This window comes from Zingiber officinale, chromosome 1A (genome assembly GCF_018446385.1).
Source record: "Zingiber officinale cultivar Zhangliang chromosome 1A, Zo_v1.1, whole genome shotgun sequence".
Classification (NCBI taxonomy): Eukaryota; Viridiplantae; Streptophyta; class Magnoliopsida; order Zingiberales; family Zingiberaceae; genus Zingiber; species Zingiber officinale.
Window position 1 is genome coordinate 188,316,921 of NC_055987.1, and position 16,806 is coordinate 188,333,726.

The window sequence follows — 16,806 nt, forward strand, 5'->3', positions numbered from 1 at the left end:
GCCGGCTGCGTCTCAGGAAGTCGCAGCAAACTCGGAAGGCCTCGAACACCACGTCGGCAGCAGCACACGACTCGGAAATGTATGTCGGCAGCTCGACATTGGCCTCCGGAGCGAGGAGGAAGAGGAAGAGGAAAAGGAGGAGCGAAAGCAGCTTCATGTGGCTCGGCAGGTGATGGCAGGTGCGGACGATCGAATTGATGATTATGAGTGTAAATAGTAGATCTAGAGAGAGAGACCGTGGGAACCGTGTCGGCTTGTTGGGTCCAAGTGCTGTCGTAAGAAGATTCTTCGGTTGGTGGGCTTGTCATTCGGAAGGCGATGCGATTGTGCTTCCAGATTTCTAGTGCTGCCAGTTAGAAGTTCTCCATCGAGGCATCACACTTAAAATTACTACGACTGAGAATGAAACTGATCAAATGTAGGCATGTTAAGAAGAAATCGTGGACTCATATTTTTACGATAATTTTTGGAATACCCATCAGTTATTATATATATATATATATATATATTATTGATATTCAATATCCTAAAGTTTTCTATTTTGTTACTAAAACGCTCTCCCAATTGATGTTATTGTTTTAGATATGATTTAAAGAGCTAGATATTTTACTATGAGATTGGAGGCATTTTGATAGTAAATTGAATAACTTTATTTATGTAAAAAAAGTCCCATCTAATTTTTTTTTTTAATTTTCTATTAAAATAATCTCTCTATTGACAAATAAGTGATTTAAATAATAATTTTAAAAGAAAAATAATTGTATATGCTTATAAAAGCATCCACATTTGTGTTAATGTGTGAATATTATAACACTCAAATGGTGTTACAACTAATATGATTCGGTGTTATAACACTCAAAAGGTAGTATACATTAACCCTTGAAGGACAGGTGAAAAATTAATAAAAACGGTTACATAATATCATTAAAAGAAAAAACAATCAAACAAGTACTAAAATTTGAAAATTATTTAAATTCATCCTATTTTCGCCTTTCAATAGAAAACTTTCATCCTTATATCTTCACCGAAGCAGACAACAGAAAATTTGAATACAGTTCCACTCTTTCACCTAGGTAAACATAATCTTAAGAAGGAATTAACTAAGATGCTCTGTTCATTCTCGACAGAAATAGGAAATGATTTTCTACTGTTGTGTGCTCATCCATGTTTCTTACCTTCTCTAAGATAATCCTTCTAAGCTGCCAGTGTATTGGATTGATATAGCATCTCTTTTCTTTGTCATGAAAAATAAAATTAACAGCGTCACTAAGGGAACATCTTGGAAAACTAACACAGTTATTCATCCTATAATACAATGTACAAATGACTTTTTGGGAATATACCAGATTGAATAAAACAGCAAGGTGGAGAATGGTGATAGGAACAAAGAGAAAAAAAGATTAAGATCGGTTTAAAAGATGTATAAGCATGTGATTGAGGTGACGAGTGTTGTTAAGAGTATTGAGACAGCATTTACAGCATTGTTGTCTAGCATACTTGTTCCAGAGATCTTAATCACCGTTGGACCGTGTTTACCCACCACCTTCAAGAAGACGCCACATTTCGTTAGAGATTAGCTAGGGACTTTGATGAAAACCTAGGGGAAAATAACTGAAAGACAAGGTGAAGATTTCATGTTACCTTCTTGCGTACTGTGCAATACCCACTAAATTGAAGGGTCGCACCCAATAGAGAATCAATCAGGCTTCCAATCAAACCAGCAGCAGCAGCAATGGGCACAATTAGCAGTTGCCTCCAAAGGACATTTAGTGAACATTCTGTTGTAAGCAATCCGATCAGCGCAAATGTGATGCCAATTGCAAAGCCTGCTGCTATAGCCGCTACGAGTCCATGTATAGTGACAGCGCCGTTTGTACCCTTCCGGACTTTCTAATGGAGAAAGTGTTTAAAATTACTGAGATCAAACTAACTTTATTACATCAAAACAAAACGAAAAACAAAATTAGAAATAGTTAGATCTAGGTTGGTACAAGTTGCACAGACATCAGATTGCATAACATCTATAGGAGGAAAGATTTACTCCCCAAAATAGAAATTCATAGAGCCTCACTAATTTTAGGCCAAGTTGGAAGAATGGCAAATTCATCTCTTTGAGATGGATATAATTACTCATGATGAATGAATATTATCTGGTAAGTCAAGCTTAATGGCATTAGATATGAGGAACTAATATGGGACATGGCTATACAGCAAATACATTCATTGGATGGCTCCAAACATCAAAGACAGTTGGTTAGTAAATTATGATGGTGGTGAGCGGCAACAATGGGATAAATAAGATTATAATATTATCAGTAGGAGAAAACCTTAATAAAAACTGAAATAATGGTAAAGATATGGGTCAAGAAAATATACAAAAAAAAAAATTTCCGTAATTCAGTGGGTTGTTCAATTTTAAAAAAGCAACCACTAATACAAGAGCTGAATCTGAAATGATATAACTCTATATTAAATAGAAGCACAATAAATGTTTTACCTTCAAGGTTGTGATTAGCCGAGGTTGGTCACTGCTAAGCATTCCTAATTCAGAAGACCAAGTATCTCCATTACAACAAGCGTAATGTCCAACAATACCACCCAAGAGAGCCGTTACTACAGCTGAGTCTTCGGTATCCAAGCACTTATCCTGCCCTTGAGTTTTTATAGTGAGTATCACCACCAAAACTGTGGCTATTAAGCTATTTGCCAGTACTTGTATCCTGTAGAGTAATGTGAGCCAAAACTGCATTAAAAAACATGGTACAATTTTGCTGAATGGACCATTAAAGTGAATATTTTAGTCAACTTTGGGCGAGTTCTGAGACTGAATCTGGCCATCCATGAAACAGAATAACAAAAACTGTTTCACGCTCATATATTCCTAGAGGGCTAGAACCCAAAACATAAGCACTCTGTTCAAAATAAGACTTAAAATACCTTCAATATTTCAACTCTCAATGCAATTGAAGCAGCAAAACTCTAGAACACCCAAAGGGTGATGATTGCTATCTCGCAGGAGGGTTCTTTACCAGTGGTGAATCAAGGTAACCCCCACCCTTGGAATGGATGAAGGGAAGGCCATCAAGCTAAGGTTAGAATACCCCTTGAGGAGAATGTCCAGCTCAGCGGAGTAGGAGATAGAGACAGCCGACAAATTGCTTTGTTGGCTTGCAGCAATGGAGGCAAAAAGGATGGTCAACGAAAAGGGATTTGGCGATGGCAATTGCTTGAGATTGAAGAGGAAGTAGAAGGGGGCCAGCTTGGGAGTGAAGGAGGAAAGAATAGCTTGGTTTACAGCAACGATAAACAAGATTTTCTTCACATGGATGTAAGTAGCTGGTGATGCTGATTGAACAAGGACGTTGACTGGATGATATTTTGGCAGAGAGTAAATCAGGGGGTTAGGAAGATCTAGTGTGAAAGATGATTGACGAGTTTCTTCAGCAAAGTGCAGTTGATTTGCTTTGTAGAAGCCTCTCTGATAAAATTGCAGGAAGGTTGTTTGACATTAATTGGTGGCATAGGAGCATGTGAAGCCAGAATGGCATAATGCTTTTGATGAGGAAGTGATGGAGAAGAATCAGTGGCGCAATGAAGATCTTGTTATGGTGATGTCAACTATAGTGTAGTGTTATATTGCAGCATAGATTTTGTTCTGGTGATAGCAATGTAAGTTGATTACGAAATTCATGATCTAGACGAGGGAAAGAATTGGCCCAAGGGATAGCATTGCCAATTGATTTGTGAATCGAGGTCAAAGAGGCTTGAGACAACTAGAGCTGAGAAAGTTTTTGATAGTGTATCTGTTATCTAATATTATTGCTAGACTAGTTTGGCTTGGACTGTTAGCCTTTTGGATTTTTTACAGAAAAACTATCAAAGCAGTTCGCTTAACATAAAAAGACAAGTTATATGTGAAAAATTACATTCTACAATTCAGAAATAACATATTAGAGGACAATCAACGGTCAATACATACATTGGAATCATGTCCTCATAACCTCATAGTTTTCTCATTGAATCAACCCAATGCATCTTATCCAACTCTTAACACTATGGTGGCTTTGGTGCAATAATAGGTCATCTTATAACATAGAATGGATGCTTATTCTGACAAACTATCAGTAAAAGAAATAGCAAATAACCGGTAGTCTTCTGTTAATGTTTGGCACGCACAATAATATAGTCATAAAGTTATTTGACTACCAACATTTACATGTTTGTTAGCTAGCAGATCATTACTACAAGTTTGATTTCCTAAACACTGCCACGTAGACTCATGACATCTCGAAGCACAACAGCATAAAATCATTAATAAGAATTGCTTCAGTAAGAATATAAGATAAATTGAAAGATAATCACGATATCACATAGATTTTATTCAGGAGGAAAAGGTCATTTGTGATAAAGATGCTACAAATTACCAAAGTAGATACAAAGGGAGGAGATCTGAGATCATAGAGTTTGGTGAACTATGCCGTATGTTTTAGTTTGTTCAACAATCGTATTTTAATCTTAACAAACTATTGTGAGATTATCAAGGAATTATAACCAAAATTATCCTTTTCCGTAGCGAGAATTCACTAGAATCCTGAATCCATATGAGGTTATACAGATGACATTGGCAACTAAGTATACCATATTACAATATTACAAGGGAACTTCTACAACCTCATTATCAAGCAATTCAGTATTGACCGATAATCAAGCTTGTTCTCATGATTTATCTTTCTACTGAGTCAATGGCCATTCAAAATTCTTAATATTATTTTCCTAGTCATATCTGAGCTTGGTTTATAAAATAAGATTATTTAGCTTTCAATATAATCCTATTCAACGTCTTTGTTAGATAATATGAATCAAATGGCTTATCTACATACTGATGTTAGATATAAGGATTCATTCTGATAAATCACTATAAAACGCATAAGGCATTCACGTAGATTAGACATCATTCAGAAGATTAATGATGAAGGAGATCTGAAAGTTCCTATATTCTGATCTTTCTAATCGAAATTTATTAGACAGTCAGCTTATTAAAGGAAAAAAAAATCTGATAAGGAGAAAAAGAAAATATTATTGATTTTCCGTTTGTCCCGAGATCGAACCTTCTGGCATTGACATAACAGCATCATCAGTTTACTCACCAGTTCCTCTGCCCTCCCTCCTTGAAGTCCGCCTCGATTCCCCTCTTCTTCTCCTGTCCAAACCTCGTAACCTTGGACGAGGTCGAGAAGAACACCAGAAGCAGAGCCGCGAACCTTCGCAGACACCCAAAATCACGATCAAGATGACTGCGAATCACTAAAACCGACATAGGCGAGTGCGAGAGAAAACAAAAACAAAGCAAAACCTGTATCCAGCCAACATGTGGATCACCATGGCGGGGATTCCGACGAAAACCGCAGAGAAGTCGACGGACTTGCGCTTCAGCGCTCGAGCGGCGATGGAGAAGGAGAACAACAACGAGAAGGCGAAGCGGATCAAGAAGCCGTCCATGGCGTCCTTCTCCTTCCTCGAGGGCGGCGACTAGGGATCGGAGAGAAGTGAGGAAGTCGTTCGCGACGCGATCTGCCACGCAAATTTATTCTGCCGATCGTGAATCGTATTAACAGACTTAAAGCAGAAGCAACCCCTTTATAACTTAAAAAAAAATAAAATAAATCAGAAAGTCAAAAACGGAAAACGCCAAACTTGAAATGAAATCCTTTCAAATGATATTTCAAAAATACAGAAACGAAACTTTAAAGTTTTAAAATTTGCATTTGAAAATATATAGAATTGTACTTGGGGATTCAAGCTCATCCATGGCAACTTCTTGATCTATTTCAGTAGAATTTTGAATGCTGGTATTCAATCTCATCCATGGGCAAATCACCATTCCACCATTATACCAAAACGAAAAGAACATCGGCACGTATACCCCTTTACATTGAAGATAAATGAAATGAAGTGAATCTGAAGTAGTTCTGGAAAAACGGAACTCAGAAGAAGCTTATACAGTTCATTTCAAGAGCAGCATGGAAATCCCCGGGCTCCATCATTTGTATCGCTTCCATCTCCCTGTAAAACCACAGACTTCCCGCTTCCTAACACCGCCGCTGCCTCGTGCTTCTGCGCTTGAGATTGAAATACTTTCCTACTTAAAATGTGGTAGATCTCTTTCACCACGGTCTCGAAGGCTGCTGCAACATTGGAGGAGTCGAGCGCAGAAGTTTCAATGAAGAAGAGACCTTGAGTTTCAGCTATGGCCTTGCCTTCCGCTGTGTCGACTTCCCTTGCGTCCTTGAGATCAGTTTTGTTCCCAACCAAGATGACCACGACATTCATGTCGGAATGTGCTGTTGAAATGCCAAACAATTGTCAACTGAAATTATCTTTCAATATCGCTGGATCGAGATATTGTAATATGATTGTTTCGATCAGTAAATTCGATAATATTTAGTCAGCAAATCCTCAGTTGTCATTAAAACAAATGGCCAGTGTTGCCATTAAAACTCTATGGATGATAAAATGAGACATTGGTGCTTACCGTGTAGTTCATTCAGCCATCGACTGATACTCTCGAAAGTCCGGCGCCTGCTGATATCATAAACAAGAAGTGCTCCTACTGCACCTCTGTAGTATGCAGATGTAACAGCCTTGAAGCGTTCCTGACCAGCAGTATCCCAAATCTGAGCTTTAATTTCCTTTCCATCAATGAGCATCTTCTGAGTCTGGAATTCAACACCAATGGTGGATTTGGAATTTTGATAGAATTCATTCCGTGCAAACCTTGCGAGCAAATTTGACTTCCCCACAGCAGAATCGCCAATCATAACAATTTTGAAAAGATAGTCCTCACTTTGCTGTTCATCTCCATTGTTGGCCATCTTTTTGACTTTCTCACTGATGGCTCTCCTGGTGGTCAGTAGATAATCATAGCCAAAGCTGCAAATGAATGTATTAATATTGAACTATTAATTTAATTTTTGCTAGTAAAAAAGAAGTGTAATAGACGAAGGTGGAGGCATGATGACAACAAAATCTCAATCATGTAAAATTCAGTAGTATCCTAAGTGTCTAACTTCTATTTTACACTTTAAATAATGCATTATTATTAATATTGTTTTCTTTAATCTTCCCCTATTACTCCCACCTTCCACTCGATTCAACTATTCCATCAATAGAATCCATTGGCTTCCTATGAACATTTTGTATGCAATTTTTTTCTTGATAAACAACAATAATTGGCATCATTATAAATCTTACCGCACTGAGCTTTGTAATATCACCAATAATATTCAAACTGATTGAATCAGTTTTTGTTACATTAATAATATCTTCTTTGGGCCTCCCTGTATTTGCAACACCTTCCCCTCTGTTTAAGCATCTAGCACATCTAAAAGAAAAACAAAGGAGGACTAACTATGCTCCAATGGACCAAACAAGGTATACACAAGATAAATAACATTGTCTCAACATAAAAGTAAAACACAATAAGTGAAAAGAAACTAAAACAGAGAGTTCAGGATGGCCTATTTTTGGTTCATGCTATCACATTAATTGTCCATAAGTTTCTTCTGTCTGCTTTTAAGAGGGAGATAAATCACGAGGAACTTCGCCTAGGAACAACAGCATATGCAAGGAAGAATTGAGGTAACTAGCGGGGCATTCTGCACCTACTGGGAATCGATCACAGACCTATTGGCAACAACACTCTTACATGAACCAACTATGCCAACCTGTGGGATAAAGAGAGAGAAGAAGAAGAAGATGCAATCCCAATTGAACTAACAAAACTACATAGTTTCTAGCTGAAATATTGTCTAAAGGCCAAACCATTATGAGACATGTAACTTAACACATTTAAGCTGTCAAGTGAGAAACCAAAAGGTCTCAAGTTTGAATTTCATCATTAGAATATTTGATAATATTAATACCTAGAGGTGAGCTAAATTACTAGCCTCAAATTGATCCATGAGTTTTCAAGTTCTTAGTACAAGGGTAAAAGTTGAAGTCAATGTCTTAGAGAAAAAGCAAGATAGTACTTAAAAATAAATGATAATCCCACAATCAAATTTTGTAGAAATGCAATGTACCAAACCAATTTCAGAAAAAAAGAAAAAAAAAATGAGAATATGTTCCATCCTCAACTATCCATCTTCAAGTTGAAGAAATGAACCCAACACTGGAACTTGGAAAATAAAACTATCTATATTCCTCTTTTTTCCATTTTCTTTTTTCTCCAATGATCATTAGCCATTGAAATGGACTGATGGTAAATAAGGAGTTTGGGAAATCAAAACCCCCTACCTTAAACTTAAGAACCATTTTAATTAACCCATTTATTTCTTTTAAATGTTTCTATGCAGACAACAAGCACTTAGATCGTTGAACAACGAATAGAGATAAATGAGATGCATGCTTTGTCATTATTCAGAAACTAATTCATATTAATAGTATTGAAGCAAATATAGCATCATAATTTGTTTCACTAGGACTAGATAATTTATATGTAAATATGATGGATGGCAAAATAAAAGCAAGACCAAAATTTTTTATCACATATCAACAAGAAATGCGGTTATTATGAAAAAACTTCAATAGATAAAGTGAAATATTAGTAATCTTCGGTGGAAAGCAAAATCTGAGTTTCATGAAATTTCCCTGCCCTCTATCTGCACAATTGTGATCCATTGATCTCTATTTCAAGGTATATAAGCCTTTTTAGTTAAATTTGCAGAGAAACTCTCCAATCTTTTAGAATTAAATCTCACATTGAGCTTGGTCGCTGTGAGAGTTCCACAAACTCATGGCATTTTCCTGCTTCTCTATCTGCAAAATTTTGACCAATTAATTTCCCTTTCAAAGATATATAAGCCTTTTTAGTTAAATTAGCTGATACCTCTCTAATCCTTTGCAAATAAATCCCACATTGAACATGGTCGCCTTATGGGTGCAACACCATAAATAAAGAGCAGGTCACTTGCAGCAAGGAGCTGGGCAATACTGCAAATTTAACATCTACCCAAAATTTCCAATCTAAACCAAAACAAAACTACATAGATAACTACCATAAAGAGTGATCCTTCGAACTGAAGACAGTAACTCTAACACTTATCACATTGAGGAAGTCTAAAGACCTAAGATTTTCCATAATATGAATATGGACCTTTCAACATTCTTCCCATAAATTGTGGCCCTACATTGTGCTCAAGATTACCTCTTCCCTAAAATTGGCACATCTAACTGATTCAGCTCTAACTTTCATGTACAACTTCTGGTTTGTACCACTTCAACTCAGAAACGTCCTCAACAAATATTAAGCTTACAATTTCTTATAACTGCCATTTTCTCCAGACTCTGCTTAAATGAGGAGGAGATTTCAGTCACAACGAAAGTTGACACTCCTAAAAACATAATAGAGCACTAGTTGCAGCTAGCAGTGGTCCAGTTTAAATGGTTCTCTCACAAGGAATGCAAGATGTTTCCAAACCCAACCAACTCAGTCTTATGTGATGAAAAACCCATCATAAGCATCAAAATGCAACAGGTTTCGAAGCAAAAGAAATTATTATGAGCTAAAAAACCATTATATGAATTACCATGTGAATACTGATACTTCAAAGAGCATATTTACTGCATAAATGAACAAAATCACATGCCATTTCCAAACAAATTCATGCAAATTGATCATATGATGACTATCAAATTTACACATGCAGCATAATCACTCAATACCAGATCATTGGGTAAGTCGTCCATAATATGCAATAAACTAATCTGCGGTGGACAAAGAGAAGTTAATAATAAAGGAGAATTAAACATAAAGACATCAGAAAATTACTTTCCCCATTCAACATGTAGGCTAGATGAACGGATCCATTGATCTACGGTTTCTACCCTCAGCCAAAGCATGCATTGATAAGGTGGTTGATAAAAAATACCACCATAATTTGAATTACAATAGTGCATGATGCTAGAGTTGTCAAAACTTCAATAATCGGTAATTGGGAATAACCTTGTCTTCTTTTACCAATCATGGATATGAAAAAGGGAGGTATGAGCAAAGTCTAAGATTTGGAAAAGTATATGCAGGGCATTAAAGTAATTCCGGAATTAGGAATTTGTTTTTTTTTTGTCAATTTCTTTATTACCCTCATGTTGGTCTTCACATCACTATTTAAGCGACATTACACTTCAAAATTACAATCCTGCACCTGAGATTCGTAACCCAATCTACTGAACTAAACAATGGAGGTTAAGATATAAAATCTAGTTTTCCAGAGAATACTCCACAGACAACCGTTCAAAGCAAATCTACGACAAGTAACTTGCGTATGTCAAGAGGAGAAGATCAGTTCATAAGCATACAACATGAAAAGAAAGGTCCCTGAATAATAAGATGATGAAAAAAGATAACTTTACCATACATTTCGATTTGATTCACTATAAACAGACAAAAGGAAGATGAACCGATTCGTAAGAAAAAAAAATATGAAGCAAAAAAGGAAAATTTCTTCGAAAGAAAGAAAAATAAAGGAAGAAAAGAAAACCAACTGACCAATCTCATAGAGAACAACAAAAAAAATTTGTAAGAACAGGCACGAAAACCTAACACTTAATCTAAAATTTGCTAGAACCAGATCGCAATTGGAAGTAAAATATTCAGAATTAGACAAAGTGAACACGGGATTCACCAAAGTCCAACAGATCCGACTTTGAGCACCAAAATCGATCGTACCACGTGCGGACGGCAATAATTGGCGCACCCTCATCAGGCCCAAGATCCGGCCGTCGTTCTCTCTCCTTGGGAATCCTTCGGCTACCTCGACGAAAAAATCTCCGAGCACCAAGGGACTGCTACCCTTTCCGGGAAAGGAAAAACGTAAGGATCGAAGGGGAAGGGTTTTAATGGGAAGTGGAACGGGGCTTAAACTTAGTTCGCGAGCGGTAACTCGACTAGAAAGGAAGACGGTGAGGGGAATCACGGCGTTGGCGTTTAGGAAATAAACAAACTGTGGATGGTCGGCGTCGTGCGGGCAACGCATTAGAGTCTGGACCTCCGCAGGGTAATCTCACCTCTCACTTTATTTGCTGTTCCAAAGTAGTCAAATAGCAGATGTGTTCTTATGAACATATTTTTAGAGCAGACGGGGCCGACCGGGGCGGGCCAGCCATTTGATTGGGTGGGACGGGCTGATCCGTTTGACGGGTTAAAAAGTTCTAACTCAATCTAATCCACGACTGTCAATCCACAAATCATATATATATATTTACATTCCGAATTAGATGAATTTGGGGCTTACAGGTCAATCTATGAGTCCTAAAAAAAAAAAGAATATATATAAAAGATAACAAAATTTTAAATTTAGGTTATGAAATAGATGGATTTAGGACTTATGGCTTACATGAAGATGAAGATAGATTTTCGTGTTTAATGTTTGAAGATTTTCGTTTACATTTTAAAAAAGATAATTTTAATTAATTGTATTGACTATTTTTGATGTGATCGATCTGGTTCCACGAAAATTTTTCATCGGTCATCAAGATAAATCAGGAAGCACATACGACGACCAATCCAGAATTCTAGTATTTTTTAATTAAATTCCCCCTTTGAAGAAAAAATTTCTATAAATATATTATAATTAGGGATCAAATCGTAAATATGTGAATAACAACTTGAATATTGTACCGTGATACTGTAGCTCCGGGAACATATTTCCGTTTATATAGAAATTGTAGAAGAATGATGATTTGGAATATTTTATTAATTTTTCCTTTGTAGAACTCATATTTATTTTTATAAAATTTAATGGTAAAAAGACATCAAATCTCTTATTTTTACTTCTCTTTATTTGAGATTTTTTGTTTAAGATCAATCTAAGTCCATCACAAGTCGACTCGTACAAGTCACGAGCCCAAATGAATCAGCCCACTTAGACCTATATTTAAATAGATTGAAAAAATTAAATACAATCCACTTAAATTATTTAATAGGGCGAGACAATCCAACAAACTCAATTAAAATTGACAGCTCTATATATTTTAGCAGAAAATCAAAATAGCACCTATTTTATTCATAGTTTCATGCAAATTAATATGAATTTTTCTTAATAGATGATTAATTTAAGAATGCTAAGTTTATGGATCATTTACTACAAGTATTTTCTAATTTATCTTAGTAGTTAATGAAAATTTTCGTAGGACTAGAGTGGTTATTCCAGAATTAATCAATGAATTAATCGGTATAAATTGGAACATTGGATAACTGGTAAAAAAAAAATTCTATTTTAAAAAAATATATATATAAAAAACACTTCTTCTATATTTTTTTCCTATTTTCCAAAATAATATTATTTAAAACTATTTTCACAAAAACTCTAAGAATAAGATATATCATCCAAGAATCTACTATATGACTAAGGGTTGTAGCCTTCTCCAAAGGAGGAGGAAGAGTTTGGATTGTTGGTCTCTGAGTCGATCACATTGTTGAAGGTGTCTTCATGAAGCAAGTTATGTCAAGAGACACATCAACCTGGCCCCCAAATCTAAATTCAGTCCTTGCTTCTCCAATCTAAAATCCTGGATCCGTCTCTATAGATCACACAGATTAGTTTATATGGCTAATGGCGTGATAGTCTCTATATTTGAAAGATATTAAGATATCATGTCAAGAATTATCATATTTTCTAAATTTACTTCGTAGGTTGAATGAGGATCGGACCGTCTATTTAGGATGAATGACAGTAAGATTTGGATATCTCACATAAAAAAAATCACGATTAATTTATAGTCGTATACATAGCTACTAAAGTCGTAAACTATACCACAGCAAAGAGAGAAGAGGCATTCCAACAAAAGACAAAATACACATTGCAAACATTGCCACGATACAAACAAGTGGAGGCGAGAAATGTTCTCATAATTTACTAAACTAACAAAAAATCTAAAATTCCTAAACTAAAAAAAAAATCTAAAATCTATTACGTTTATTACAAGTTATCTAATAACTTATCATACCTATTAGAGTATCTACATTAGTTATTCTATTAAAAAATTTTACTCTAAATTTTAGATAAATTAACTAAAACTTCTCTGTATAAGTTACCCTATCCATTCTCTAAATTTAGATTTGATAAATAGTGATTCTCTAAATTTAGGGAACGAAACCTCTATCCTAAAAATAAAATAATATTTCTCTTTAATCTCTCTCCTTCCATTCATCCATAAATATAATAATAAAAAATAGAAGAAAATAATAAAAAATTAAGGATGATGGAAATTTTAGGATATTTGATGTAGTATGTAGTTAAAAATGATTATCTAAATTTAATAAAGTAGGGTATTTACCCTAAATTTTAAATATAATACTAGAGAAATTGATGTGGATGCTTTTAGCAAAGAATTTTATGAATATAAGCAAAATTATGTAGGAGGAAAGGTGTAATATGATATTAAATTAGATTATTATTTTATGTAAATCTATGAAGGGAAATATTAACATAAAGTTGTTACCATGACCTAGAAATAAATATCCTATTTAAAAATTTTATCTTAAATTTTGAATAGGATAATTAAAAAAATCTTTACATCAACTACCTTATTCATTCCCTAAATTATGTATTTATAAACATTACTTCTCTAAATTTAAAGAAGGGTCATTCCCTAAACATTATAAAAGGAGAGAGCAACAATAAAAAAAACTGATATATAATATATTAAAAAATGAATATCTAAATTTAATAAAATAAATTTTTTATTCTAAATTATGTATTTGGGATAAGGAAGTTGGTATAGATATTCTTATAATACAATGCAGCTAAAATTACGTAGAATAAACTCTTTTCTGAAATCTCACATTAATAAAAATTTCGTGCATCAAATTATCTTTTTTTTATTATATGTGAATTTACGCAGTGAACAATTACACAAATAAATAACATACACGACTGGAAGGAAGCTTGTCAAACGACTCAACCCAGAAGTTACATAAAATGATAATGCAATAAAAAGAACAGTCCATTTCTGAGAAAATTCCAAACAATTGAAACATATTTTGGTCAATGGCCACCAAAAAAGACTCAAATCATAGCAGAACATATCGAAAAAGACGCGAAGAACAGAGTTCTGACCATCTGTTCTTCATATTATTCCTACATTGATAGCTACCTCACCTAAAACTCCTTACCATTCCTAACATCTTAATTTCTGGTGCTACCTTGAAGTGTAACTCTGCTGACCATGGCTGGTTCCTGCTGAAGCCTCCGATTCAGTAGCAAGTTCTTCTTTTGCCGGTGACCCGTTCGACGAGTTCTCACTTGCTGTGGATTCATGAAGAGAGCCATTCTCCTTCTGCTCGATGACTGAAGGTTCACTTGCCTTCAGCATCTTCTCCTTCTCGAACTGCTGCTTGGCCAAAGGCGAGAACTGAGAGTCCAAGGACCTCGCAGCGCCTAACCATGCCAGAACAATCACTAGAAGTATTCCTCCCAGGTAAGGAGTTGAGTTTGCCAGAGAACCGAATGTCAAGATCATGAACTGCTGGATCAAGGCACCTCCAGATTTTCCCAGGGGGTTGCAGACAACATCAATAGCAGCCTTCCCTTTGACCTGTAATGCAAAGAATATCGAAAGGCCTAAGTGAAACTAGAAGATCTGTACCAATTCTCTTCCAATACACTAACTGGTTTCATTTTGATGTCCATGAATAACCATGGCAGATGTATATGTTCATACAAAGATTAGTGGATGAATTAAACTGACCTTCATCTCTTCGTCCATAGGAATGTAAGCCATTTCTTTGCAAGGATCAAACAAGCTGTATTTTGCACTCTTGCTGAAAATGTTCTGAAGTGCACCAACAAAAACAGCTGCAAGCAGAGGAGTCATACCAAAACTGCCCAATAGGGGAGCCAATGGCTCACTGAACAGAATTAGCGAGAAGAACCCAACTCCTGTGAGCAGTAGAACTGTGGGAGTGATCATAGCTGCAACTCCCCACCCGAATTTCCGGAGAATCCATCTTCCTACCAACATCATTGTGAATGTTGCAATTCCAGTAGCAGTTGAAAAATCACCCATGAAGGATGAGTATTCATTTGGACTAGGGAACTGTCAAATGGATATGCAGAAACATAAGTTCAAAGGCGAATCACTAGTGATATTATCTTGTTTAGAGCTCAATGGAGGAATTCGATTCACCATAGCAGAACCCAAATAGTTGGGACAAGTACAATATGAGCATAGTGTTACCTGTGCCTTGAGCTTTGATTTCCATGTGACTTCTACAAGGTTGATGCTTATACCATAGGCAACCACTAAGGTTGCAAGGTCTCTTACATATCGAGACGACAGAAGAACCTTCAGGCTCTCATTCATACCTAGCTTCGGCTTCTCCTGCAATAGATTTATCTTTAATAACTAGTGCCACAGAAGAGAAGGAATCAAATAAAGCACAGTATTGATCATATGATGAACCTTCTTTTTGCGTTCTGTTCTTGGAATGGATGGATCATTTACAACAAACTTATTCACACCCCAATAGATTCCACATATTACAAGACCGAGGAGAACGACGATACTCATCATTCCTTTGAGCGAAATTGCCCAGCCATCGACCCCTGGCCCCAAATTCTTACGCATGTTAGAGAAGAACTTCACTGTGCGTCCGGAGAAGATGAGGGCAATATTAGCTCCAAGTCCAAACAATGGGTAGAACTCTTTGGCTTCCTCAAGGGTAGTAATCTGGAAAATGCAGGGCCTCAAATTAGGAAGACACTTTGAATGTGATAAAATTTTGATGAAGAAACGGATTAATGAACTGTATAAGAACCCTGCAAAGTTGTTTTTGGATGAAATTGTGAAAGAAATTATTCAAGAAAGTGATTCCAATGTGTCACCTGGTTGGCAAAACCCCAGAAGAGGACCGAGATAACCACACTTCCCCATAGCTCGGCCATCACATAGAACAGGCAGAAGCTCCAAATCCTCAGAATTGCAACCGGGCCAAGGAAGCTCGGACCGAGCGCTGCCAAGAGCCTGTCAGCCAGCGCGGTGGGATGGATGGCGTCGCGCATGGGATACAGCAGGAACGCAAAGGCTCCGAAGAAAGCGATGAAGGGCATAATCACGGTGTAGAAAAGAGCCTCCTTTGACAGCACGTTCGACAGTTTGGTGTACAGAAGCATGAATCCGATGGCCATGGGCAAATTCACCCAGGTCTTCAAAAATGGAATGATCTCGGCGCTGCTCCCCTTGGCCGTCACCACCAGCACATCCTTGGTGTCCCTAAGAATGGTATAATTGAACAGAATACAAAAAAACATGATCCCAAGCGGGACTATCTTCTTGAGAGTTGACAACTCGACTCCCAGGAACTTGGGGCTCGCCTTTTCGTCGACAAGTCCGGCTCCGTCGGCCGGAATCGCCGCGCTTGCCCTAAAAATCGGACCTTTCCTCTGTCTACCGGTGGCAGATGGGTAAAGGAGCAACCTTTGGGGATTCGCTACAGAGATCGAGGTGGGTCTGTCCTGGGAGCCGAAGCCATGGGGAGCGCGGAGGGTGGGGGAGGGGAAGCGACTGCGGAGGGAAGGGAGAGGATGAAAGGCGCGAGGGTGAGGCTTGGAGGGGAGGGAAAGAAGGGCTTTCGTGGAGATGACTCTCTCCATGCCTCCCAGCGACGATGGACTTCTCTGCAAGCTCGGAGTCGAGCCGGGAGGAAGATATGGAGAGAGGGAGAGAGTCCATGTCAATGAGCGAGGAGCGAAGGCGCGATGGAGGAGCTGCTACGGCGACGCTGATAGAAAAATTGCATTTTGACGG

At 36.9% G+C, this 16,806-nt stretch overlaps 3 protein-coding genes across 8 annotated transcripts; all 3 read right to left on the bottom strand.

The window, feature by feature from the left end:
- Nucleotides 1-924: 924 nt before the first annotated feature.
- LOC122038762 (protein PGR-like) lies at nt 925-5,925 on the bottom strand. 3 transcript variants are annotated; one of them, XM_042598688.1, is made up of 6 exons: nt 5,788-5,925; nt 5,354-5,589; nt 5,148-5,261; nt 2,498-2,720; nt 1,642-1,890; nt 925-1,543 (listed from the first exon to the last, which is right to left on the bottom strand). In XM_042598688.1, the coding sequence occupies exons 2-6, from the start codon at nt 5,497-5,499 to the stop codon at nt 1,412-1,414; spliced, it is 864 nt and encodes a 287-aa protein (XP_042454622.1). In that variant the 5' UTR covers nt 5,500-5,589; nt 5,788-5,925; the 3' UTR covers nt 925-1,411. The 3 variants fall into 3 exon arrangements, with proteins under 3 accessions (XP_042454622.1, XP_042454623.1, XP_042454621.1); XM_042598689.1 differs by having other exon boundaries at nt 5,354-5,571; nt 5,788-5,924; XM_042598687.1 differs by lacking the exon at nt 5,788-5,925 and having other exon boundaries at nt 5,354-5,656.
- LOC122038763 (ras-related protein RABA5a-like) lies at nt 5,805-10,961 on the bottom strand. Of its 4 annotated transcripts, XM_042598692.1 has the most exons (5): nt 10,683-10,960; nt 8,888-8,981; nt 8,760-8,817; nt 6,533-6,930; nt 5,805-6,341 (listed from the first exon to the last, which is right to left on the bottom strand). In XM_042598692.1, exons 4-5 carry the CDS (start codon nt 6,870-6,872, stop codon nt 6,010-6,012), a joined length of 672 nt encoding a protein of 223 aa, XP_042454626.1. In that variant the 5' UTR covers nt 6,873-6,930; nt 8,760-8,817; nt 8,888-8,981; nt 10,683-10,960; the 3' UTR covers nt 5,805-6,009. The 4 variants fall into 4 exon arrangements, with proteins under 4 accessions (XP_042454626.1, XP_042454628.1, XP_042454627.1 ...); XM_042598694.1 differs by lacking the exons at nt 8,760-8,817; nt 8,888-8,981 and having other exon boundaries at nt 6,533-6,900; nt 10,727-10,961; XM_042598693.1 differs by lacking the exons at nt 8,760-8,817; nt 8,888-8,981 and having other exon boundaries at nt 10,727-10,959.
- Nucleotides 10,962-13,980: 3,019 nt separating this feature from the next.
- LOC122038765 (plastidic ATP/ADP-transporter-like) lies at nt 13,981-16,806 on the bottom strand. Its single transcript, XM_042598695.1, has 5 exons — nt 15,885-16,806; nt 15,463-15,729; nt 15,238-15,381; nt 14,749-15,096; nt 13,981-14,595 (listed from the first exon to the last, which is right to left on the bottom strand). The coding sequence occupies exons 1-5, from the start codon at nt 16,650-16,652 to the stop codon at nt 14,200-14,202; spliced, it is 1,923 nt and encodes a 640-aa protein (XP_042454629.1). The 5' UTR covers nt 16,653-16,806; the 3' UTR covers nt 13,981-14,199.

Excerpts from the sequence above, each read along its gene's own strand:
- LOC122038762 (XM_042598688.1), bottom strand. The coding sequence starts at position 5,499 with ATGGACGGCTTCTTGATCCGCTTCGCCTTCTCGTTGTTGTTCTCCTTC. Across the intron at positions 2,721-5,147 it reads GAGGGAGGGCAGAGGAACTG|GATACAAGTACTGGCAAATA; the intron begins GTGAGTAAACTG and ends ATTACTCTACAG. Across the intron at positions 1,544-1,641 it reads ATTGCACAGTACGCAAGAAG|GTGGTGGGTAAACACGGTCC; the intron begins GTAACATGAAAT and ends GTCTTCTTGAAG.
- LOC122038763 (XM_042598694.1), bottom strand. The coding sequence starts at position 6,872 with ATGGCCAACAATGGAGATGAACAGCAAAGTGAGGACTATCTTTTCAAA. Across the intron at positions 6,342-6,532 it reads ATGGCTGAATGAACTACACG|CACATTCCGACATGAATGTC; the intron begins GTAAGCACCAAT and ends GCATTTCAACAG.
- LOC122038765 (XM_042598695.1), bottom strand. The coding sequence starts at position 16,652 with ATGGAGAGAGTCATCTCCACGAAAGCCCTTCTTTCCCTCCCCTCCAAG. Across the intron at positions 15,382-15,462 it reads GAACAGAACGCAAAAAGAAG|GAGAAGCCGAAGCTAGGTAT; the intron begins GTTCATCATATG and ends AATCTATTGCAG. Across the intron at positions 14,596-14,748 it reads CTATGGACGAAGAGATGAAG|GTCAAAGGGAAGGCTGCTAT; the intron begins GTCAGTTTAATT and ends TTTGCATTACAG.